The sequence below is a fragment of the Cydia splendana genome, chromosome 3 (assembly GCF_910591565.1).
Source record: "Cydia splendana chromosome 3, ilCydSple1.2, whole genome shotgun sequence".
NCBI lineage: Eukaryota > Metazoa > Arthropoda > Insecta > Lepidoptera > Tortricidae > Cydia > Cydia splendana.
In genome coordinates, this window is record NC_085962.1 from 8,194,169 (window position 1) to 8,213,377 (window position 19,209).

At 36.8% G+C, this 19,209-nt stretch overlaps 1 protein-coding gene across 1 annotated transcript in view; it reads right to left on the reverse strand.

Moving 5' to 3' along the window:
* LOC134806515 (tumor necrosis factor receptor superfamily member wengen) overlaps positions 1-19,209 on the reverse strand; it is a 30,199-nt gene that overhangs the window by 1,539 nt on the left and 9,451 nt on the right. Inside the window, exon 3 of the mRNA XM_063779814.1 lies at positions 14,877-14,999. Within this exon, the coding sequence (XP_063635884.1) occupies positions 14,877-14,999 (123 nt within the window). The remainder of the gene's footprint in view (positions 1-14,876; positions 15,000-19,209) is intronic.

Here is a 19,209-nt window from a genome sequence, read left to right on the forward strand (position 1 = left end):
ATACCCTACCTAAAGTTTAATCTATAAGTTCCTTGAAGAAATAATTTTGTTGATGTAGAATTTGGCTACAGATCAGATCCGGATGTACACACCAATCACACCGTGTAATGATCGCCATGATCGACGTGCAATGACCGTGGTATTTTATTGGTCCCATCATGGCTTCCTTCTGTTTACTACTGCGACGCTGATTTGCTCGTTACTGCCATAGTACGTACCTACGTACGTGTCCAGCGAATCAATATATTAAACGAATACTTATCTACTTAATACTCTTCGTTTAAGAGGGGACTAAAGCATAATTGAAGTTTTACATGTTTAAATCAAGAGGACAATACCATGAAAATATTCACAACGGATAGGTAGGTAGTAGAACTAGACTAATTTGCAAGGGCAGTCCAACCAAAACCTTAATAGTAATAGGGTAAGGGTTGGCTTAATAGAAACCGGCAGGGTGCGACTCGGACTCGCCCACCGAGGGTCCCGTACAAATTTAACTATTTTCTTATTGTATTTTTTACACATTTACAGTTTTAAGATTTTAAAACGGTTCAGTTCTATGTCAACGGGAAGTACCCTATCAATTTTGATTCCCTTGAGAGTGTCGAAATATACGTTTTTTGCGGCATAAACGGCCGTATCTTTTTTTTACGTTAACTTAGAAGTATTTACAGCTTCAAGGGACTGTAGACCTGAATATAATTAAATGGTTTAAATTTCAACTCGATACCTCCACGTGTTCCTGAGATAAAGAGTCTTGACAGACTGACGGACGGACAACAAAGTGATCCTATACGGGTTCCGTTTTTGCCTTTTGAGGTACTACGGAACCCTAAAAACACGAAAACATGTAAGCTCGTTTTATTATTAAGTAGGTAAACCCCAAAAACATAATTATATTGCCAGTAATATATATATTATACTCCCAGGAATTAGGTATGTTACATTAATTACATCAAGATTAGCTTAGTAAAAAACATTTTGTCCTTGTAGCGTTATTGGATTCATTGATGAACACTGTTGCTATGACGATTATTTTCAATGTTTCGCGTTGAAGAGTTATTGACATGATGGGACGCCCCGCATGCTAAAGAACGACTCCTTAAGGAGTTACGGCGTTGGGGCGACTTCCGCGGCCCCGAAAGGAAATTCACTTTACATTCATAACACGACCGAGAAATTGTCAACTCCCCTGTTCTCATGATATTCCATTGTTTATTATGAAATGCAAATACATATCGCCAAATTGGGTTTGAGTTACAGTGAATTTTAAATTAACGTCGGTGGTGGGCGCACAAATATAAACATGGAAAAATTTCAATTTTCTTAGTTTGAATAGAGCCATGTGAGTTCGCGAGGTCTAGCTCCCAAAACCTACTTAATTACCAGGTAAGTAGGTGCTGTGTGTATACTTTTTGGAAACTTTTCCAACTTGCACATTTCTTGGTAGCGTAGTTGCAAACCTATTAGTTAATACCCGATACCTATATAGTACCATTAGTACCTATATTATGTATCCCATCCCATCATGTACTCTACTCTTTATTTTTTAAGGCAGATTGCATAATTCCTGTTTGCGGTCGAATCGATTTACGTCAGACGACTGAGTACCTATAAGAAATTAAGAAAACGGTCAAGAACTTCCTATAAATGAATTTTGGCAAGAGTATAAGGTAAACATAATTGACCTTGTTGAACATCCATCAATATCCACTCGCTATGTTTAAAATCATTTCACGCGTCATCGATGTCTGATGCCGGTTTACACGAGCGATATATAATCGCATTTCAGTCGAATTGATGGGATCTATTATTGACTCGCTAACATAGCTGGGAGGAAGCTTTTGGACCATTTCCTGGCTCGGAGAGGAATGGGGCCGTCGTGACGCACGTTTTTACCTTTCTGCATCCGCCCGTAATATCAATAGCGTGAAGATTTTTTTTATGTATCCTTTCAATTAAATCTGTTTCGAATTAGTGCGAGTTAGAAGCTAAGCTACATTCCTGTTTTGCATTTTGCCGAACTTAAATGTGAATGTGAATTCTAGAAGTTTAGATCGTAAACATCAGTTGTTTATAAAGCATACGTATGAGGTTAACTTTGTTGTTAATGTCCGCCCTGCATCGTGAGCATACTTTCTAAATTTAGAGTAACAAGCAACACATTTAACTGCAAGCTAATTAGCCGTTTGAATTATAGCAACCATGTTTACAAAATATAATACGCGTTGGCTATTAAAAGATTAGGATTACTTATTTTAGTCCGTTCGAAATTATTCATTCCTGACTTTCCTAACTTTCCTTAGTGCAAGTTCACGCTAGGCTCACTAGTAAAAAATCTTGTTATTCAGCAGTTAATGTCGATAGATAGTTAATTCTTACTAATCTTACTATAAAATATAAATAAAGAATATGTGAAGAAACAAATAAGAAAGTAATTTATTCTGGACAACAATGGACTGATCCTAAAGAGCTCCGGCTTACCTAATCGTTATCACGAGTAAACGTGACTGGGGTAGTTACTAGAGCCGCGGCTAGCTAAGGACCGCGTCTCCATTGTAAGCGCCGTTGGATGCATTTGCATTGTAATCAACTGGGACCTAATAAGACACCTAAGTTGATTAGGTACTCTCCGTAACTACCTAGTTACTAGTAACCTAGGTGCGAGTATTCGCTATGTGCACGACTGGTACTGCCCTCATTTTGTCGGACTTTCTACGTTAAATCTTATGGAGTAAAATTAGTTCAAGCGGCTGCCGCTAGTACTATTAATGTCGTACATCATTAGATTACCTGTGTTTGTGACGATCAGGGCCACTTCCCCCTCCACCGACTTCGCACCATCCCAATAGAGAGTACGGGTTAATTTGGGCTTCGCATTAGGATGCTATATAATTATAGAGACGAAATAGTCGGAGCTTTACTTTTAAAATGGGATGTACTTACCTACTTACACATTTCTGGGGACTTTCTGAGTGATTATTTCAGAAATCATTTAATTTTCGGTGTAACCTTTCAAGTTCAAGCTTATTTTCTTAAAGGGTACCGGGTGGATTTCATCACAAAAAATTTCACCATACAAAAAATTAATTTTTTTAAAGTTTAATTTAACACGATTCTAGCTGGGTAAAGAAATAGGGGGCTGTATATTGAGGATATTTATGCAATTTATACAATCATTTGTGGCTTATATTTGAAGTTATCGCTTTCGGAAAATAAAAACGCAAGATAAAGAATAAAGAATAAGATCATTTATTTCAGCAAAGGTTACAGATATACCAGGGGTCTCCGCACCATCACTTAGATGGTGATGACAACCATGGTATGGTAATGACTCTTTTATAGACGGTAATGACACTGCATGTACGGTAATGACGATTTGGGAACTAATTTATATATGTATTAAAAACGTATTAAAAAAACAAAAACTTTTTTTAATTGTAAGGCTTTAGAACTTTAATATTGTATTGTATTGTTATTGTTAGCACCCTGTCTGTACGGCATTGCCTTTTAGGTTATCTGTCATTTGTCACACCCGTAGGCCAGATGGCGCTGGCAGCCGCCGCAAGTGGTTGCGTTCAGTTCTACGAGGCCGTGCCGTACAGCTGCGTTCGTGGCCCACCAAAATGGACTCGCCGGAAGACCAGCGCCGACTCTCGGGTCAGCATTATGCTGAGGCGAGCCCATTTCGTGGTAAACAATTTGTAATTATGTTTGTATTAAGCATTTAATTTTACTTTTGTATGTACACTAAGTTTATCACGAAAAATAAATGATTTACTTATGATTTTATTTATGATAATAAACATTACAAATAACATGTTTTTGAACATAAGACTAGCTACATAAATTATTTTTAGTAAATTATAAAAAATACATTTTATTCATATAAATAAATATATAACAAGTATTTTTATTGTATAATTTTAAATAAATTATATTCCGAAATAGGCAATTTATGTATTCATGAATTTTTTTGGGTTTTTTCAATGTTAAATCATATTAACAATATTGTACTCTTATTATCAGTTTGAACCCGCATCTTCTTTTATCTACTGCATAACTTGGTATTTATAGCATATTATAAAATTGCTGGCTTACCAATGTGCTTAATTTTTATGATATATTACTTTTTTTTGATAATTTGATTAATTGCATAAGTTTGTATTTTTGTTGTTTTATAAATTAACTTTAATAATAGCTATAATGATTTAAATCCATGTATATGTTGTTTAATAGCTAAACATTAATATATAATCAGTGTTTTATAAGTTGCAAGACCCCTACTTGTAATGCATATCATAAGTTACAAAATGTTAGGTATTGGGTCCGGTGACTACCCAATGGTATAATTATATACTTACATCAATTAATATAATACTAGTAGTTCGCCCCGAACTGAGAACTCGCGGTTAACAAAAAAATATATAAAGCCATTGAGTTTGTTCATTGAACGTTGCACCTACTTATTAGTTATACTGGGTCAAGCAGATCTTGTCAGTAGAAAAAGGCGGCAAATTTGAAAAATGTAGGCGCGAAAAGATATCGTCCCATAGAAAATTTGAATTTCGCGCTTTTTTCTACTGACAAGATTTGCTTGACCATCTATATTTACTCTAAGCCTACTTTGGTACTCGTATAGTGCGACATAAAATAGTAGAAAATAAATGAGGGCGCTACTTTCTACGTAACTGTCACATTTTTGACGTAAAATGCTTACACATGGCAACAATTTAGTATGGACATTTTTGAGTTCCATTTTATTTAATCTATTTCTACTATTTTATGTCGCACTATAGGCGGCAATGAATCAAAAATGCCCTGATAACATACCCGCTGATATCTGGAAGCTCCTGCAGGATGACGCATTGCCTTGGCTCACAGAACTATTTAATAAAATCCTTCTCGAAACCAAAATACCTTACTCATGGCGAAGAAGCTTCCTATGCCCGCTGTTCAAAAACAAGGGGGACGTAGCAGACTGCAACAACTACAGAGGAATCAAGCTAACGTCACACACTCTCAAACTCTGGGAGCGAATTATGGGAGCTCGTCTCAATTTTTTAGCCAGTATTACTGAAAACCAGTTTGGTTTCACAGCTGGGAGGTCTACGACGGAAGCCATACAAACCATTAGAATCCTGATGGAGAAATGCCGGACTAACAGAGAGAACCTATACCTCACCTGGAAAAGGCATTTGACAGAGTCCCTCGGAAACTGGTGTGGCAAGCTATGCGAGCTCAAAACATACCTGAAACCTATGTCTCGCTAGTACGAGACATGTACCACAGCGTAATCAGAATCACACAGATTAAGAGTCCAGCTGGTATAACCGACCCATTCCAGGTTAAAGTTGGCGTCCATCAGGGTTCGGCATTGAGTCCTCTGCTATTCAATTTGAGCATGGATTACATCACCAGAAGCCTTCAAGCACAAATACCTTGGTGTTATGCTGTATGCGGACGATATCGTGCTTATAGCGAAAACGGCGGCTGAACTACAGAAAACCTTGGACATTTGGCTCAGGGAACTGGAGAGGCACGGGTTGCGAATCAGCCGTACAAAAACCGAATATATGGAGTGTGACCTGGGTGGAACAGAACAGCTTTGCTGCAACATAAACATTGAAAATACCGCAATACCCAGAGTCACTCGCTTCAAGTATCTCAGGTCGGTCCTGACAACGGATGCACGAGTCGATGAAGATGTAAGCCATAGGATCAACACAGCCTGGATGAAATGGCGATCATTATCTGGAGTACTTTGCGATACTAGAATGCCCATTAAAACAAAAGGCAAAATCTATAAGACTGCCGTAAGACCGGTCATGTTGTATGGTTCGGAGTGCTGGACTGCACTTAAGAAGCACGAACAACAAGTGCATACGGCAGAGATGAAGATGCTGAGATGGGCAGGTGGGGTAACACGCTTGGATAAAATCCGAAATGAATACGTCAGAGGATCCTTTAAGGTAGCCCCAATAATCGACAAGCTGAAAGAAGGGAGACTCCGCTGGTATGGCCACGTAAGATAATAGTTCTTAAAAACATATAAAAAAGTTGCAACTCGCATAACCTGCTAGTTTTTTTTATAAAGACCGAACCATAAGTTTTCGCAGGATTTTGAAATCCACCCTAACCTATCATATCTATAATGTTTGCCACTCTCACTTTTTTGTACCTTCAGTTACATAAAGGCGTACACCCATAATCAATTAGCATTTAGCCACCCGTGTTACCAATCCGAACATACTTAAATTATTAGCTACTGTCCTACTTGGTAAGAAATTGCACGAATTTCGTATAATTAACCTTTTGAACGCCACAGACGGCAATTGACGTCAAAGCAAAATCGTGCCAACGACGCCAAAGACGGCATTTGACGTCGATCGTTTTTTGATGAAAATCTACTGAAAAACACCCTACTTTTAGGTTGGCATTAATTATTCACAAAACTAAATTTTACCCCCGTGGCGTCAGTGGCACGGCAAATGGATGCGCCGTTTGGCGTTCAAAAGGTTAAAAATGTTCTTATATTAATATTTAAAAACGATTCTTACCTAAGTATGGTCTCGGCTACTGCCACTTCTATTCGACTTATTTATTTAACAAAACAAACTCATTCGGTAGCATGGAAACAGACAGGATAGTACTGGGAAAACTATAAATTCTATCCTAAATCGAACGGCGGACCACCGTGCATACATCTCACGGGTTGTTTGCGCTGAATAATGCATTTCAAGTTCAACACTCACTTGTGCCATGCACGGGAAAGATGTTTGTATGGGAAAATCAGTTTTCAAATGTTTTGCTTAAACGTGGTTCTCTACGTATGTATTTTAAAGTGGTTTCAAGGAATTAAGTAGGTGTACGGACGCGTAAAAGTTCAGCAGCCTCTTGTTTGTCGTACTAGCTATATTTGGAGTCGGAGTTATAGTTAACTCGTTATCAAAAATCGTTGCGACCAGGAAGTGCGCTCCCGGCGGCGCGACTGAAGCCCTCAGGGGCGGAAGCAGAGGCAGGCGCGGACGGGCAGGCATTACAAATGACCCTCTTACGGCACGTGTGCTTAGGGCCCGCAGGGCTGGTTACCTGCCGCTGGCAACAGCGACACTCAAATATGGAGAAGTTGTTACAATATACTCGTATGTTATTTTCAAACTGATATATTAGTGCGACAGTGACGGTTGCGTTTCGCTCGCTAGTCTCGCTACGGAGCTTAAACTATTGGGATGTTGGCTACGCACCCTGCTCAGCTCGCACTGAATACGGTAACATGCCATACCCTGGGGCATACTTTAGTTAGGACTAGGACTACACTAGGTATTATTCCACGGTTAGCGCGTTTAATTGATTATTAGCCCATGATTCTTGGCATCCGTTATGTATGGCTTGTAACGTATATACAGTGAAACCTGGATAAGTGAGACTTCAAGGGACGAGCAGATTTGTCTCACTTAAAGAGGTATTCCACTTACCCTGGCTCTCAGTTAGCCAGGTACAAATAAATTTCTGTCTCATTTACAGAGGGTCCCATTAATAGAGGTGAGAATAGAGGATATTTCAGTTATAGGGGTGGGTAATAAGGTATTTTGTAATTATCTTCAAAAATAAATAAGGTAAAATAATCCTTGTCCCTAAACATTTTTTAAGTCTGTTTAAATATTTCTTTGAATTTATTTTGAATGATTCTCCAAAGGATTGATTTTTTCAATTAAATTTGGTACGGACTTCATTGCGTCTTAGACATTTATTAAATGAAAATTTGTTTATTCGTGTTACTTATCAAGATTTCAGCTTTCGTTTCGATAGTTTTAACTACATAAAGTAACTAAATGAAACTTGAACAATGACACAATTAAGCAAATACAGAATTTGTGGATAGACCAAGAGTTAGTAAGAATATTTAATTACACAAACGGGTCTACCGCGATATAATTTCATTGTTTTTATATATCGCGGTAGACCCGTTTGTGTAATTAAATATGTGTACAAAACGAGAGAGTTTAAAGTTAGTAAGAAGACGGAAATTGATCAATAAAGTCCAAGTTAGAGAGGTCATAGATTGACGTTATCTCAGATACAGAGATCAATTCCTATAAAATTCTTAAAAAGCAATTAGGAAAATGTACTCTCATAAATATAGTATCAGTAAAAGAGGTAAAATACACTCTCTGTCTCAATTATAGAGGTAAATGTGACTATAAAATCACAACAACTAATCCCAGTTATAGAGGTTCGTTTTTTCTCACTAATAGAGGTAATTCAGTGCTAAAGTGTCGGGACCGTACAATGAGTCCCAGCTATAGAGGTTTCTCACTTATCCAGGTCCCACTTAACCAGGGTTCACTGTATAAGACTATAGGTACTCTCTACAGCGAAGAATAATACGTATTAATGTCACTCTTTGAAAGCGACCGTTGCGTGTGACACAATTCCAAATGTTTCGACAGCACCATTAAAATGTAACCGTCGTAATGGCGTCGTGTTGGTATTCCATGGGCTCGTCAGTTAAGTCGCAACCAGTGCATCCAGCCGGCCTCAGATAATTGTTTGAGATCGGAATGACAATGAAGAGCATCTAGTTATTGATTGATACCCAATTGAATATAGTGATAACTAGTGGCTGTGTAGTAGTAATTAATAAACCTCCCAATAACCCTCATAGCACCGCGATCTTATAAACGGAATCGACAAGAAATAGTAGTAGGGGAGCCCAAGAGGGGATTTTTTGTAGTTACTGGAGCGTGTCGATCAGATCTAACCAAATACTCAATCTACCTAACGATTTTTTTTACTACCCACCAACCCACCACCATTAATTATCGAACCTACTGCCCATATAACCATTCCAGTCGCAGAATCACAAAGTGGTAACTAAATGTCAGATGTGTCGTAACAGAGTCCACACAATGTGTCTAGAATTGTTTCGAAACAAAGTGTCGTCGCCGTGTCTACACTTTTCCGTAACAAGGTGTCGACACATTTGTGTGCACTTTGCGTGCGGTTTGCGACTAAATCTGACAGCAAATTTGTGACAGCAAATGTCAATATAAAATACCTCTTGAAAACCAAGGTTTGTCAAACTACTATTAGTGTCTCGTGTGCTCGTAATTCTAGTAAGTCATCATGGGCAATGCAAATGATAATAATCGACCGAAACCATATAAACACCCAACACCCGTCAACCTTTTACAGAAAAGTTTTTAAAGAAATTCAATAAGCTACTTAGGTCAGGCAACGAATGCTCCAAAAGTTGTAGAGGGAAATGCTCGGAACACAAATTTTGACTCCGTAACTCGGTTTGACAAGTTAGGAGGTGAACATATCAAAAGTCCCCGGCCGTAGCCCTTGAGCGGGGGGGAGAGAGGGGGCTTTGAAGGTCCCATTTTCCCGTTTTTCGATTATATCTCGGAAACTATGCATCTCAGCGACATGGCCACTTATACAAAATGAAAGTTAATTTAATTTGTTACAAGTTTATTCAGTCAATTTTTTCGATATGTTGAATAGTTTTTGAGATATCCGCTCTTGAAAGTTTATTTAGGGCTCTCAATTTTATCTTGATATATCTATATCAGTGAAGGTGCTAGGCCGTGTTTGGTATCGTTTTCGTATAAATCTGGGGTGCTGAATCCATTTAAGATATCACATTGACACCATTCCACAAAATAAAAATAAATCTTTTTAGGGTTCCGTACCTCAAAAGGAAAAAACGGAACCCTTATAGGATCACTCGTGCGTCTGTATGTATGTCCGTCTGAATACACAAAATAGTTCTTTACCTATAGATGACAGGAAAACCTATTAGAAATGTGCAGTCAAGCGCGAGTCGGACTTAATGTACGGAACCCTTAATATGCGAGTCCGACTCGCACTTAGCCGGTTTTTTTGAAACTCTTCTTGACGCTTAACCGCTGAACCGATTTCGTTGAAATTTGGTATAGAAATAGTTTGCGTCCCGGAACAGGACATAGGATAGATCTTATAACCAAAATCATCTTTTGAAGGTGTGAAAAGTGGCGTGGAAATTTGTACGGGAAATCAATAACCGCTGAACCGATTTATATGAAATTTGGGATGGTCTACATCTTTGATTTAGTTAAAAATGATGAAAAAACATGACTTCAAACCTAAACTTAAACAGTATTAACTTCAAGAAGTCAATTCTGAATTCCCCCCTACACCTCATTTCACACCTTTAAAGGATGATTTTTGAGATAACTTATTATATCCTGTCTCGGGACTCAAAATATATGTGTACCAAATTTAAATTAAAACTGTTCAGCAGTTTAAGCGTGAAGAGGAGTTTAAAAGAAAGTATTTTAATAAGTTTATATGTTTTTACTTCGGAATGGTGTCAATGTGATACCTTAACTAAATTTGGTACTGCGAATTTATACGAAAACGATACCAAACATGGCCTCGTAGCTTTACTGTTGTAGAAGTCAAAATAAAATTGAGAGCCTTAAATTCTTATTACTTGGCCAAACTTGTGTAGAAGGAAAAGGTAAAATAAAAGTCTTCGGCAGGAATATAAGACACAAATATATTTTTTTTTGCGTTACTATTTCATTCATCAAATATAAACATACCTTGATTATACTATTCTAGTGAGATCCTCATAGATAAACAAAAACATTTACTTAAAAAATTACAAGGTCGAAATGTCACGGAACTTGTGAGAGTAATATGTGAAAAATATAAACTTTTATGACAAAAAAAATCTGGACACAATTTAAGAATCACCCAATTGCGTCGAGGAATCATCTGTATTTTTGCTTGTTTCATTACCTCCTCGCTTCTTTTTTGTCCTTTGTATTCTGTAGCAATTTGTTACATCTGAAAATAAAGATAACTTGCGTCGTCACGGATGTCGATTTATAGGTTTTAGGGAGTGCAGAATTCGAAAACGATGATCATTTTATAATCCAAGATGGCGGCTACGTATTTTGTCATAAAAGTGGAATCCAAAATAGTCATCATTTTCGAAATCTGCGCCCCCTAAAACCTATAAAACGACATCCATGACGACTTTTATGACATAGTGCATGGCCGCCATCTTGGAATCCAAAATAGTCATCATTTTCGAAATCTGCGCCCCCTAAAACCTATAAAACGATATCCATGACGACTTTTATGACATAGTGCATTGCCGCCATTTTTAAATTGAAAATGTTATTATTTTCGAAATCTGCGCCCCCCAAAACCTATAAAACGACACCCATGACGACTTTTATGACATAGTGCATGGCCGCCATTTTGGATTCCAAAATGGTCATCATTTCGAAAGCGGGGCCCCCTAAAACCTATAAAACGTCTATGACGACTTTTATGACATAGTGCATGGCCGCCATCTTGGAATCCAAAATGGTTATCATTTTCGAAATCTGCGCCCCCTAAAACCTATAAAACGACACCCATGACGACTTTTATGGCATAGTGCATGGCCGCCATTTTGGATTCCAAAATGGTCATCATTTTCAAAATTGGGGCCCCCTAAAACGTATAAAACGACATCCATGACGACTTTTAAGACACAGTGCATGGCCGCCATTTCGGATTCCAAAATGGTCATTATTTTCGAAATCGGCACTCCCTAAAACCTATATATCGACACCCATCTCGACTTTTATGACAAAGTGTTTTGCTACCATCTGCATGCAAGACATTTCTATTATTTTTACGTACAAAAATGGCCCCCTGTCAACTTTCAATCGAGATTTAATCGATAATTTATTCGATTAATATTCAGATTAATTCAATTTCAATCTATGTTAGGTCGACTAAACTAACTTTTTTTATTCCATTAATTAGTCGAATAAACAGTTAATCGATTAATGCCCATCTCTGACCACGGCATTTTTACACTTTGAGAATATCTGAAAACAAATCAACACAAGGAGCCATTTTGCAAATCCAGTAACATACCAGTAACTTTGTTATTACTTTTGACAGCGCGTGTCATGTGTCAACACAGAGTCGACACAAAGTCGAAACATTGCAACTACTTTGTGACTGCAATATTTCTCAGCCTTAAACCATATTTATACATCATAATTAACAAGTTTCGTAGTATGTAAAGCGTTATTTCTGTTATTTAAGTATAGTATACGCATCGAAGTACTAAAAATGCTTCAAATAATATAGTTATGAACACAGGCACTGAGAAGTAAACAATTTCATTTCCGGCTAAACTAAAACAATGTGGTGGCGCGTTGATTATATTACACTTAGTTTATCAAATCACTCGAGCAGTTTAATTCCCCATAATAATTTAAGTCATATTGTAATATAAATGCAAACAATATATAATTATGTCTTGTAATCCGTTTTAGAGATGGCGTATTAATGTCACTTATTTTTATTTAAGTATTTTTCCATCTGACAGTTTCCATTTGACAGGAACAAAATGAACGAATGAACGAATGATTTTGGCATAAAGTAGTCGCAAACCCGAAACAATGTGTGCACACGGCGACCACACTTTATGTCACTTTGTGTCATGTGTCGACCCTTCCCCATTTCTGGTAACTGTGTCGACACGGCGACGACTCTGCGACTGGAATTGTGACCGAAACAGACGGTGTCGACACAAGATGTGTCAACACCGCGTCGTAACGGCGACTGGAAATGGTTGTATGGGTGACCAAAGTCTATAGTCGGTTTTCCATAGTAAGTTTTGGCCCTTAAGTCAATTTGATTCGGGTTTTTTTTTGTGAGTACCTCTTATGGTGAAGGATATTTTTGCTGAGTATCAACTTCCTACTAGTGACAGTTTTTGACTTATGATTTTATTAATTTTTTTCTTTAATGTATTGTTTTTCGGGATGTATTCAAGCGATTTGGTTATTTTTTTTAAATAGTGTTCTTTATTTAGGTATGCACCGATACTCAAAAAACGAATACCAGTTGTCATATAAAAAAAAAGAAAAAAGAAGTAAAAAAACAATAAAACAATTTTTTAATGTCGTTGTGAAGTAGCGACACCTCTAATTTTTTTTCTAATTGTAGGCCAGACATTGGCCTACTACTTGCCTAAATATCAAAATTTTCAAAACGGTACTTCCTGTCAAAAATTAGGAATGTGTGTGGTCAAGTCCTGTACTCAATCGGTGTTTTTCAATGTAAATTTAAAATATTGTTGGGAGATATTTTCACACTTTGAAAATAGTAAAGGTACATCTCTTCCAGCTTCCAGCAGTCATCATCTATTCTATCTAATAGACTGCAATTACTAAGATCCGAAGTGCAGTATTATGCTTGACTTTATTTTATATATGCATACGTGAAATGTGTGACCTCCGTTCTGAAACGTCTCAAAATAAATAAAAACTGTAGCGGCGCCAGACGAGCGAGCAAGTCGAGCAACCCACGCAAGACAGTATTTTAAACTTAACTGGCATGACGCCAGCGAGGATCCTACTCGCCTTGCTTATGGGAGTTATGGCCGCGCAAATCATAAACATTCCTCTTTTGGGTAAGCTTCGTAAAGTTTAATTAGTGCCTAAAGGTCTCTGCCCACTACACCGTATCATACCATGACCGTGCTATGAACGTGTCAGGCAAAAAAATATTGTTTGTATTAAATATGCAGCTACATATTGCAGCTCTGCGTCGTGTTATAATAGAACGAAATAAAGTAGCTGTAAATAATAAAACGAAATCAGTTCTGTCGGTTTTTGACTAATTTGTTTGTTCGTTTGTATAAATATATGTAATTCAATTTACAGTTAATAAGATAAATTTAATCCGGATAATAAGTTAATTTCTACTTAACTAGAATGAGACTCTTCTATTTTAGTTTTTTACACTTATACCGGAAAAACTATTTTAATATTTTTGATCACTTTTAAAGCAGTTTACTGAATCACTAACTGACACATAATTATTTATTACAGCACGCTATATTTATACTATACTATTTATACTGTTTTTATTAGTAGTGGGAATTTTTATTCCCAGTAGTTACCACTGGTAAAAGGTGGGATTTTTTTTCCCAGTAGTTACCACCAAAATATTGTAAGAACTTGGTGGTAACTAGTGGGAATAACCCGCAGAGACCTTTAGCGAAATGTACGAAATAAAAGTATCACTTTAAAAGATCCCGATTGCGGCGTAGCTAAAAAAATAGTTTTAGCAATAAAGAATAGGTATTCTAAACATATCTAGTGGAGTGTTGAAATTTGAAATTAACGTCTTTTAAAAGGTGATTATAAAAATACTTGAAACTTATTTGTTTAATGTGTAATTTAATTCGAATTCGCCAGCATTTTAATAGCTTTAAGCACTTGAAATGATTTTCGGAGGCGCGTAAAGCGTAAAAAAGTGAAGACTGTCTGTTCGATTCCGAATACCGTGCCGGATAATAGGTATGAAGGGAAAGGTAATATGTAATGGATATTAGGAGGGGGATTGATAATAGGTAGGGAAGGGTTTATTACCTAGCGGAATTTCTTATTTTGACGACCGGTCTGGCCTAGTGGGTAGTAACCCTGCCTGCGAAGCCGATGGTCCTGGGTTCGAATCCCAGTAAGGGCATTTATTTGAGTGATAAACACTAATATTTGTTTCTGAGTCATGGGTGTTTTCTATATATATAAGTATGTATTTATCTATATAAGTATGTATATAGTCGCCTTAGCACCCATAGTACAAGCTTTGCTTAGTTTGGGACTAGGTTGATCTGTGTAAGATGTCCCCAATATTTATTTACTTATTTATTTATTATTTATTTATATCATGCTGCTAAGAGCGACAGGGAATAACATATACCTTTCTCTGCCCCTCTCAGCAGAAAGTGTTCGGCGAAAGGATATAATAATGTGATAGCGAGGTAGGTATTATCCCCTAGTCTTAATAGAACTGAATGTTACCAAGTAGAGCGTCCTTCCCAACGTGAATGTTGCAGTAGATGTGGTGGTCCGTGGGCGCGACTGGTTCTACCGCCGCGTCTCCTGCCTCCATTAGCCTCAGCTTCGCGGAAAACTCCTGCATATCTGTAAAATTACAGAATCAGGTTACACGGTCAGTTTATAATGTTTATATACATGTATTCGATCAACGAATATTTAAAATTGCAGCAGGAATATAGCATAGTTATACCTATAAACGAACAGAGTACCTAATTCTCCCCTATGCTTCACATTGTAATTGAAAGGCAACTTACTAAAATCAATGTACATTGGATCGTTCTAATTTTGGCTCTAGCGTTCATAGGAGAATGCAACCAAACTAAAAAAAACCGTTAGCTATTGTTACTCGGGCGGTCGCGGGCGCAGCGGTCGAAATTAGTAGCGCACATGTTCAAACAAACGCGCATTGTTTACGTGGCTTTCGCCACGCATTCCCTGGCCCTGAATACCCATTGGGAGCTTTCGCCTCAAGCGGACCAGTATAACGTGACTTCGAGGTCCGTAACATTTGTAACCATCCACCATGCGTGGGTAATCAGAGTGTACATACACTACATACACGGTCCACCTGTGTGTTTACAACTCAGCCTGCGTTTGGAATATTACTTCAGCACCCGTAGCCCGTAAAGTATGTATTGCCATTATTTCAGGCAAACGTTAAATGATGCGAGTGGCTCTGAAGCACAGAATAACTAGTAGTACTACCGTACAGAAAATTCACTCCCTCACAAAAGTCAGATTTAGGTATAAAATTATACCTATAGGGTTAGTTGTTCTACATTGAAACAATCGGACACAGTGTAACTTTGCGATATCTCGGAAACAAGGTGTTACCAGCTAGTGCCGTCTGTCAAGCAAGGGCAGGCTCAGGGACCCCCAGCACCTCCCCAAAACACGAGCGTGTTAGAATATTGTTGTTCTATGTACAAATTGCATTACGTTTGAAACTGACCTGTTTCTCTTTGACGTCCAATGTTGATAATATATGTATTACACTATTTAAACACTTAACACAACATTACGTGAATTTTACAGAATTTGCTATTTATGTGGGTAGGTACGATACGAAACCACGGTTGACAAGAGAAGCAGTAAGTTAACCTACTACTAAGATTTGTAAACTACTTTGAAGTGATTATATTTTGTATTACTATTATTGATTAATAATTATCTATAACGGAGTTTTATTGTAAAGATGTTCTAATAGTTTTATTCTGCATAATTCGATAAATGGACGAGGTACATGAGAAACTACTTCTGTGACGTCACTTATCGAATGACAAGTGGCATGATCAACCAGTTGCCAGGTAGAAATGGGTATAAAAGGGACCGACCGATCCATTATTGATCATTCCTCATTCTGCATTTCTGCTTTGAGCATTCTGCCTTTGCTTCAGCACTGAGTTAATCATCGCCAAAGGAATATTGAAAGTTAAGTAAATACTATGTTGGTAATTATTGTAATAATTATGTACTTACTTGATTAATTAGATGGATTAATTAATTAATAATTAATTAAATCATATTTTACTGAATTATAAACTAATAGTGATTGTGTTTGTAAGTTGTTGATTGGATAAGGTTAATAAATTGGATTATTTAATTTAATAAAACAGTTTTATTTTCAATTACATCTGTTTATTATTTTATTTATCTTACTTAAAACTTAAATAGTATCCAGTTATTGATTTAGCAGTTTTACATAATTATGAACCAAGGTAAATAAATAACTTCCTGACATGTTTTACCTTGAAAGTTAATATTGACTATCAAATTTTGAGTTTTTAATATATTTAATATTTATTAAAAAATATTCATTTATCTCACATCAGAAGTGGGATTGTATCCAGCTACACTACATATATACTTATATAATTTCAGACGAATTTGGAAGCCTTCTGAAAGCTGTCTCCGGTGCTCGCAGAAGAAACAAGGACATCGCTTTGCCCACCTTTAACCCCGCTACAAGCGACAGTGGAGCAGAGTCCTGGTGTACCACGAAGCTATGGTCGAGTAGAAAGATGTGTAGCAACTGTAATTAATATTTTTAACACAATGTGCAATGATTCGTCAGATTGGCCGAACGATCTTTATGTTATGTAGGTAAATATATAATATATGTTACTCTATATTCGAATAGTGATCATACAAAGATTATACGTATAATTAATATTTATTGGTCAAAATCATAAAGTTATTCAATGATTGATTATTTTTATTGGATTTGTGGCGATGTAGTTAGACACTTTCGCTGGTCGGCCTTTCATTTGGTGTTTATCTGTCTCACTAGCAGCGAGTGAATGAGATTGACATGTCGAGATGATTGGCAAAGTGTTGGGTTAGTTAAAGCACTCCGCTGGTCGGCCATTTGTTTGGTGTTTGTTCATTTCATTAGCAGCGGGTGAATGGGACAAACATGTCTAGATATCTGGCAAGTGGTCAAAGTTAATATTATTTTAATCAATCACTATCCTATGATTATGCTAAGGTGTTTTTTTTTATTATTATTAAGATTATTGATTAATTGTGTACTTCGAGAACGAAGTATACGTCAGTATGGCCGTGTTAGAATATTGTTGTTCTATGTACAAATTGCATTACGTTTGAAACTGACCTGTTTCTCTTTGACGTCCAATGTTGATAATATATGTATTACACTATTTAAACACTTAACACAACATTACGTGAATTTTACAGAATTTGCTATTTATGTGGGTAGGTACTAGGGCTTCCAAATACCGGACTTCTTTCAATAGCGGTATTAATACCGAAACTGTCTTCATCAATACCGGGATCCCGGGATCCCGGTATTTACTATGAATCGCTTAAAATTTTTGAGTTTTATAAAAAAAGGCTCACTGTAACACTAGGTATGTATGTTAGCTTAGAATATTAAACAATAATCGCCATCTGCAATAATTATTATTTCACCCTCCAGATTGGCAATCATTTTATCCGCCTTGTTGACTTCACCAGTCTCATTTTTAGTTCAACATAATAAACCAGCCATACTATAATTCCTTGCTCATTTCTTTCTACTTTTTGATATCATTTTAAAAACTAATAACATCTCTTTATTCATATATTATATATATTACAAAAACATACCAAAATACAATAAATAAAAACAGGAACCATATAAAAGAACTAATGAGGAGGCACACTGAAAGGTTAGGACAGATGTCTCTGTGATCCGTCATTGTTTACGATTTGTGACAAGCGTATGGTTGCGAATTATTTACTAATACTTGCGATTTATCAAGAAAAATGTATTCATTTATGACTGTACGGGAACTACAAACTAAGCTTCGAAGGAGAAATGCTACAGTTGGTGGTAAAAACTAAAACGGCTGATTTGATACAAAGATAATCACTTAATATATTCCAGGTTATCTTGTGTATTTTTCCGTTTATTCAAATTTTCGAAGGCTCACGTGCAGTTTTTCCTCTTATATTACAAGTGTTCGATCAAAAACAAACTTTGGTGTATACCTGGATCACCTGGGTGTACAAGAAGGCGTTTCATATACGCCCGCCCTACGACACAACAGATAGGTACACAAAGTCGTGATGCGTATGGAGTACAGCATGTGTAGCCAAGCCATTATGCCCTAAATTATGTACTACTTCATTAAAACTAAGCTAAATGTGTATTTACTCTTTCCAAAATATTTATCTTCCTTAAAATGCAGCCTATACAAATGATACAAACGGTCTTTGCATATGCCTTAGTTTTTGATACTCAAAGCTTTTTCTCACCGTTTTATGCATATCGGGTCCTTGGGAAAATAGGGAGATCCTATATTTCCACAATTGGTTCGCGGTAAGCCCTCAGACTGCAACAATGACAGTTTGCCTCCTCATTATATTAATATCATATCCTGAACATCAGAATTCATCACCAAATATTTATCAAACGCATATGCACAGATATTGTTTCAATTAAATGATCTTTAATTAAATGGGCAAGTAATGTTCTTGATACAGCCGAATTTAATCATTTTATAGGATTTTAAACGGTATAATCCGCACATTTTCCTTGTTTTTGAAAATACCGGGATCCCGGTAATGAATAAAAAAATACCGGTATTGAAAAATGCGTTTAAACAGACGGGATCCCGGTATTTCGGGATCCCGGGATCCCGGTATTGGAAGCCCTAGTAGGTACGATACGAAACCACGGTTGACAAGAGAAGCAGTAAGTTAACCTACTACTAAGATTTGTAAACTACTTTGAAGTGATTATATTTTGTATTACTATTATTGATTAATAATTATCTATAACGGAGTTTTA